Here is a 7,367-nt window from a genome sequence, read left to right as displayed (position 1 = left end):
GACCACAGATATAAGATAGTACTCATACATATGAAGAAGAGGTTTAAATGATTTATCAGTTAGCAAAACTGAGCAACATGTGAACACTACACATTCTAATATGACAAAGGTTGGTTTTATGAAATAAATTTTACTAAGCAATAAGCAATAATGTAGAAAAATACATTTTACCTACAAACTCAATAAACAAGAAACAACGGGTTCATATTAGTGCATAATACTTAGTAGCTACACAGGGGTTCCTAAACTTTACAATAAGTGCCTGCATCAAACAAACAAACAAAAAAGGTGAAAAGTTTCACAAGTTTAAGAGAAGTGATTGAAAAATGGTAAACAGTACTTAAACAGTGCAGGAGGGTAGGAAGGAGAGGTCTCCATAAAACCACAAAGGAAAGGGGTGGCTCCTACAGAGCAGGTTTCAAAGGGGAGGATCCTGGCCATTTCACAAGATGAGAAGCATGGACAGCACTGGAGAAAAACACATTGTACTTTGCATCCTTTTCCAATACCCAGCGTCCAAAGTCAGTCAGGACCATTTGGGATTGGACTTGCCCTCAGCTTCCCAGACCTGGGGCAGCCTAGAACCAGTCCCTTTCCAGGGTCCTCCTCCTACAACTTGATGCTCTGCCACCTCCAATATACCTCTATTTCCTTCACTTTGTTCCAATTGCCCTAATTTGGGGATACTAGGTTCCCTGGCAACTCAGGAAGTACAGAAAAGAGAGCAGTCTATCGAAGCCTCCCTTTTCTGTACAGTTCCTCAACTCTTCCCCCAGGGAGTGGTGTGGATTCTGAGGAGAAGCACAATTTGGATCGAGCTGTTGTTTTATCAGGAGAATTTTCTTCTGGGCTGAGTCTGAAGAGAGACAACTACACATAAAAGGAGAATCAAAGAAAGCAGAAATATTGGAATTGCCACCCAACCAGGGGGACAGTGCCCAGCTGAGTTAGGCTGGGATTGAAGCAGCCTGCCCCAGAGACTCACTGGAAAAGAATGCCCTTCAGCAATTCTCCAAATCATTCCCCAAAATCTCCCTGGAGCAGGGCATCGTTGTTTATGTACAGTAGCAAATGGTCAGTATTAATATCTTCAGGCCTGTCATGGATAAAAATACTATCCTTTTAATTCCAGTTTACAAAAATAGGAGTAATATTCAAAACAATGATTGTCTATTTTTCTATTTCTTTTTATAAAAACATAAACAGCTCAGGCGAATTTTCAATCCTTGTGCACGCTTTGTATGAACTGCTCTCTATACTTCTATATATATATATTCTTTATATATATTTATAATATATATCAATAATTGGTCCACAAAGTATATCTGTGCATTCTCTAGTGCTTTGTAAAAAGAAAAACAATATTATTATCAAAATATTCATTTAATGGCTTTACTTCATTACATAAATACATGTTTGGATAGAACACAGCGATGACTATTCAGTCAGTTGGAAAAGGACTTTTCATTGCGTCGGGGCTGTATACACAGGGTAGCTGGTAACTCAGTGCTACAAATACGCTATTCGGCGTCCTTTGTTTTTAACCCTTTGTTTATACCTTTTCCCTAGAACGGCCGCCAAGTATTTCTTGACAGCCATTTGTTTCCGGTAGCGACTGTAGCTGTCCGTGAAGATTCCGTCTGAGTGGCGCTTGGAGAGCGGCTCCGCGTCGTCCTCCGCGCCGCCTAGGCTCTCACTGCAAGCAAAGGGGTCGGGAAGAGAGTGGCGGGGCGGGAGACAAAGGTTCAATCGCTGCGGGGAGCAGGCGGACCCCATCCCACGCAGGAGCCTTGGGGAGGGCTCGGGGCTCGCTCTGCCCACCTCACCGCATCCCTCTGCCAGGAAGCTGTCGTAGGGAGGGCTGAGATCGAAGCCCCTCAATGCCTCCCTCCCTCCCCAGGATTTCCTGGCACGAAACCCTACAGAAGGGGCCCGGGATAAGATCCAGGCAGACGACACGTGTTTTAAGCCTAACCATTCTCCCAATGCTGCCCCTTGAGATCCGGCCATCCGTGCGTTTGCGCTAAATTGTCCTCACTCTTCCTCTCCCTCGACGTACAGAGAAAATAACCAGAGAAACCTCAATACGCCAGGCTGGCTGCTGCCCTGGAGTTTGCATCGATCCTGCAATTTCCAGTCAAACATGACCACTCCTCTCCCTCCTCACGCCAAGTTGAAAAACGTGATAATAATATAAGTCGACAGGCTGTAGGCAATATTTTTCACTGCATGAATTATTCACAGCGAAAATGTAATCTGTTTTCCCATGGGCTTTATTAAAATGTTGCCTTCTGCCGCGATACCCTTCACGCAAGCCCTATGCTCTCGGTTTGTCTGGCGTGAGCAAAAACTCTTTGGTTCCCCAAGTGTCCAAATTTGGCGATTTATTTTTCGATTTGAATTTTCAGTAAATACAACCACCCCTTTCCCCTTCCCTCCGCCAAAAAAAAAAAAAAAAAAAAAATCATGCTTAGAGGAAATTACAGCAAAACCTCCCTAGAAGCTTGAAGGTTTTGAATGACTGAGAGGTTTGGTTTGGTTTCTCTTTCCTTTCATTCAAAACGGATCAAATACCCTGGCACGCGTTCCCTTTTTCCCTCTTCCAGAACTTTCTGGGTAAATTTAAGGTGCCACTTCAAAACCTCGCCGGCGACCCTCGGCCGGTACCCACCCCAGATCCTGGGGCGCAGACTCACCCTGGGCCCAACGTGCACACACGGCCGCGGAAGCCGCGCCGCCCGCCCAGCGCGCGCCCCGCTCTGGCACCCACCCCGGCGCGCGCGAGCCACCTTGCGAGGGTTAACCCTTCCACAAATCTTACCCCACGCCCTTGGCCACGAGCGACTGCAGGTACTTCCTGGCGGACAGCTGGTCCAGCACTTTGCGGTAGGCCTTGTTAAGAATCCCGTGGGCGACATCTCTAACCGGGAGGCAAAGTGCGCGGCCCTGGGTCACTGATTCTGCCCCCAGGTGGGCTCCAGACCCCCCTGTTGGGTGTGCGCGCCCCCTCCGCAGTCAGGGAGGTTGACAGAGAAACCTCCAGAGGCACAGAACTCGAGAATAACTCCCGGGATGATTCCGAGAGTGACTGCTAGGATCGGGAGTTAGTCCTGGCTGGAAGAATGGCAGATGTGGAGTGTGGGCTCCTTGACGCCACTCACTGCCACTCTTTGGGCCACAGCCCCCTTGGTCCCCATGCGGCCCTCAGGTCCACAAAGACCCTCCCGCGGCTAATTTTCTGCAGCTGCAGTAGAATACGGCCAGGGAGAGAACTGAGGTAATGGAAAAAAAAAATCCTCGGTGGGTCACCACACTACCCCTCCCGCCACCGCCGTCCGGAGCGCCCAGCCGCGGGTGTGCGCGAGGCCGCGCGAATCTCACCTCCTCTCCACCGGGTAGTACAGCGCAAAGGCATCGCGCAGCGCGGAGGCGGGGCTCCCTGCGCCCGGCAGCTCCAAGTCGTAGAAGTCTTGCAGCGGGGTTCCGTCCTCGTCGTACGCCTCTTCCTCTGGCCTGCGGGGTGGCCAGGGACAGAAGGAGTGGTCAGTACAAGTCCCTCCCCAGCTCTGCGAGGACCAAAAGAAATGGGATCTCACTGATTTTCACAGTTGGTAAAGTCTTCCACGAAAAATTGTCTTTTCTCCCAGGACGGGAGGTGGGAGCAGAGGTAAGGAGAAGGGAAACGTACCCAACCATTCCTACCCCGCCAGGCGGCTCGCCGACCCCTCCTCTCGCGGATGCCACTGCAGCGTCTTCCTGCAGGGCCACGGCCTCAAAAAGCACTAGGAAACAGAGGCGTCTCCGCCGATCGCGCAAACCTGGCTACTGAAAAGGACCGCCCCGCTCCCCGCCTGGCGTCCGAGCCTCCCCAAAGTAGCAACGGGCGGGGACGAGAAAGGCCCTACGAGACTAGGTGCTGACCCACGCGAAGACCCAAACGGGGAGGCCCAGAAAGCAAAGGAGAGGATGGGGTGTGAGGTGGCCAACTCCGCAGCCACCCCCACCCCAGCCTCCGAGCCCAGGGGAGCCCTTCCCCGCGCAGATGTAGGTCACGGAGAACCTCGGTTTCTATTTTGGGCAGGAGAGGATCTGGCAGGAACATGAATAATAGATGCCCCTAAACTTAGCGGGTTTGGCGGCAGCTCAGACTGTGGCGTGTCCGCGCCCTCCGGTGCCTCTCGCCTGGAGAAAGTGCCAGGCACACGGGATTTTGAAAATAGCTGGGGGTGAAACGAGGGTGTTTTAAGGCCACTGAAAGAATAGTTCGTGCTAATCTGTTAGCGATGGCGGGGCCCCATCTCAACCTTGGAGCACAAGGAGGGGTTCAACAGGGTACTGAGAGCCAGCGAGTGCCCGGCGACTTCGCAGTCGCCCTCGTCTACAGCCTCCATTCTTTATACAGGACGGATAGAGATGGGTTAAAACAAATCCCTCTCGCTTTGGACCCCTGGAGACTTGGAATGCAGCCAGCGCTAGTAGCACTCTCTAGGCGGGGTTGGAGTCGTACTTCGTTACTTCACTCTCATCTTCTCCATCCTTGGAGAAGCCGGGGCTAGGCAAGCACATCCCTCCGCACGCCCCACACCCAGCCTTTCCTCCGCGTTGCGCCTCAGCCCTGTCCCAAGTACCCCGAACTTTGGGTCTTTCTGGATATTGCCCTGCCCGGAGCCCAGATGCTGGAATCCTAATACAGAAGCCAGAATCCATCTCTCCGTGCAGATCAACAGTCAGCGGCCCCCCAAGGCTAATATCCCTGGGCGCGGCTCGGAGAAGGCAGGCAGCTTCACCTGCAGAACGCACGCTCCTCGCTGCCCCAGGCGCCGCGAGTGCGGACCCTGCCCTGCCTAAGGCGCTTCTAATGTCCGGCACATCGGTCCGCGACTCTGGGGCTGCCTCCGGGAACGTGGGCAGCGCCTGCCCATTAGAAACCCGGGGTTAAGAAAAAAGCCAAGGTTCCTCCATCCGGGGTCGGGCAGGGCTGCTCTCCCGGCCCTGCCTGTCTGCTGGCTTTCTCTTCCTCCACCCTTGAGTCTGTTTTTTCCCCTCCCTCGCAGTCTCGTTCTTGTTCTTCCCTCTGTTAAGTCGTTTTTCCTCAATCACACCGGGCCAACACCCTCCCCCCTCACGCCCCCCAAGAGATCCTGGGATTCAAAATGCAGTTAGAACATGGATCACTTGAAAGAAACCTCTTCCGGGGAAACAATTGGAATGAAATTAAGAGAAAGGGCGGAGAGAGGGAGAACCCGCCCGGATAGTGCAGAACAAGCAGTAACAAAGCAAAGTCCGAGGGAGCTTAACGCTCAACCCCCGCCCAGGCTCCAGCGCTTAAGTTCTCCTAACTCATCCTAAGAATAGGTCAAAGAAACCAAGCCAGGGGCCATGCCCTGCCCTCGTCCTGCGGGCCAGGTTGGGGGAGGGGCGGTTTCTTCCGCGACCAGAAGCTCAAGGGCTCTACCCTGGACCCTGAGCCGCCTTTGGCTGGGGAGGGGTCCGAACCGTTGCGAAGCCTGCCAGACCCTCCGGCTAGAATGGGGACCCGCAGTCCATCCAAGCTGGTGGGGGCTCACTGGGGGCGCAGAGGGCGACGCTAGTGGTCTGGACCCAGAGGACTGCAGGAGGGAGACCGTGAGGAAGTGTCTGTGACTGGGAAGCCCCAGCTCCTGCTCGGCCAGGGCAGCCAGCACCTACCTGATCCCGGGGAACCGGAGTCCGGCGGCGGCAGGTGAGCAATAGACGCTGCTGTGCATGATTATCCCATAGACCAGCAGGGCCAGCCTCGTTCCGCTACACATGGTCATTCTGCGCAGGATGGGAAAGAGGGCACACAACTGTAAGAAATCCCCTGTCCTTCCACCCTCCAACCCCCAAAAAAACTCTCGAAGCTGGGGGAGGGACAGAGCGAAGCCCTGGCTCCCAGTGTTGAACACCACTTAACGACAGCCAGCGCGCGCCCTGCCACTTCTCGCTTGCTATAGTTAGAAAAATATATAGATGTATATACCCAGAGCCCAATAACTAGCCAGACCTGGTTGAAGGAAAACTAACTACCCTGACGCGATGCCAGCGAAAGAATCAGTGGTCGAGTGAGTCGGTCGGTTTGATAAGATTTTCTTTCCCTTATCCTTCAACTCTTACCGCTGTCAGGAGAGGGTGTGCTGCCAAGTAGGACGGGGGGCAAAGGGCTCCTTCAAGTTTCTGCGCTGGAGTCACAACCCGAGAGGCATCACCGTCTGGCGTCGGTGTCTGAGCAGAAGCCGCAGGAACGAGCAGGAGCAGCAGGAGGAGCTGCAGGACTTGTTTGCCGAGGCTTGTATTCTGTTCAAAAGTTTGTAGACGCGCAGAACTAGAAGAGAGCGTGACACGGAGAGAAGGGGGCGAAGAGAGAGAGATAGAAAGAGGGGGCGATGAGGTAAAGGGCGGACTAGCAAAGTGGCCGTAAGTCCACCCGGAGGAAGAAGCAGGTGATTAAGAAAAAGAGGGAATGTCAGAGAAGATGGGGAGGAGAGGGAGAAGAAAGGGAGAGGGCCGGTGGCTAGCCGGCCTTCCTGGGAGCCGCTGGTCAGGCAGCTGCGGGGGTCGGCAGCGCCTTCTCTGCTCTGAGGTCTCTCTGGCTGCCTCTGAAGCTGCGGCTTCTTCTGCTGCTGCCGGTGGTTACAGAGTTGACCGGCCTTCTGCTCGTATTTATCCGTGCAGTTAGCAAAAATCTATCCGAACACGGTTTTTGGAGAGACTTCTTTGTCAACATCTGTCTGCCTGTTGCCTTTAAGTACAGAATATTTTGTTGCACTGTTGCGCTCCGATTTTTATTCATGAAATGACTTCCTTTTTTTTTTTCAGTCACGTAATGATCGGGTATCAGAAAAAGACGTCAGCATCCTAGTCCCTCAAGGAACATATTAACTATTCTGTGCTGTCCTCTTGGATGATAAGATCCGGAGTCATCGACTTCTCATAAACACCTTTCACTCATACAATCCAATTTTTAAGAAGTCCAATTATTTTGATGGTTTTCGATTTCACTCATTTCTCAAGGACAGGTAAAGAATTTGTAGAATTTTGAAGATGGTAAAAGTTATGTTTTTAACTATGTAATTACGATTTCTCTTTACTTTTTCATCAAGCCCCAGCAATCAGAGCTCTGGCCTCTGGAATTAAGCATCATCAAGCTCTCCTATTAATAAATTTAATTTAGATCTCCCAATTTCTTGCGTATGTTCTTTCAGATAGACCATTAAATGTAGAAGTCGTTTGTTTTTAAAGGGAAGTCTTGGAGGATTTTTCAGTAAATCTCTCCCGAGTCTGGCTGCCATTGACAGTCCGGCTATGAGTAGATTGATGAGAGCTCGAGCTGCCTCCGGAGCGCGGCC

The 7,367-nt window shown here is 52.1% G+C and overlaps 1 protein-coding gene across 1 annotated transcript; it reads right to left on the bottom strand.

The window, feature by feature from the left end:
• Window positions 1–551: 551 nt before the first annotated feature.
• On the bottom strand, window positions 552–6,881 carry ADCYAP1 (adenylate cyclase activating polypeptide 1). The gene is given in 7 exon segments (XM_012445064.2): window positions 552–1,696; window positions 2,822–2,920; window positions 3,382–3,513; window positions 5,689–5,800; window positions 6,123–6,389; window positions 6,392–6,421; window positions 6,631–6,881. Coding segments are annotated over 7 exon segments (1,008 nt in total). The 5' UTR covers window positions 6,812–6,881; the 3' UTR covers window positions 552–1,509.
• Between the last annotated feature and the right edge of the window lie 486 nt (window positions 6,882–7,367).

The sequence above is a fragment of the Aotus nancymaae genome, unplaced genomic scaffold (genome assembly GCF_030222135.1).
Source record: "Aotus nancymaae isolate 86718 unplaced genomic scaffold, 86718_ANA_hifiasm-v0.15.2.pri h1tg000020l, whole genome shotgun sequence".
Classification (NCBI taxonomy): domain Eukaryota; kingdom Metazoa; phylum Chordata; class Mammalia; order Primates; family Aotidae; genus Aotus; species Aotus nancymaae.
The sequence above is the reverse complement of the archived record's forward strand: the minus strand, read 5'-3'. Positions and strand labels throughout refer to the sequence as shown.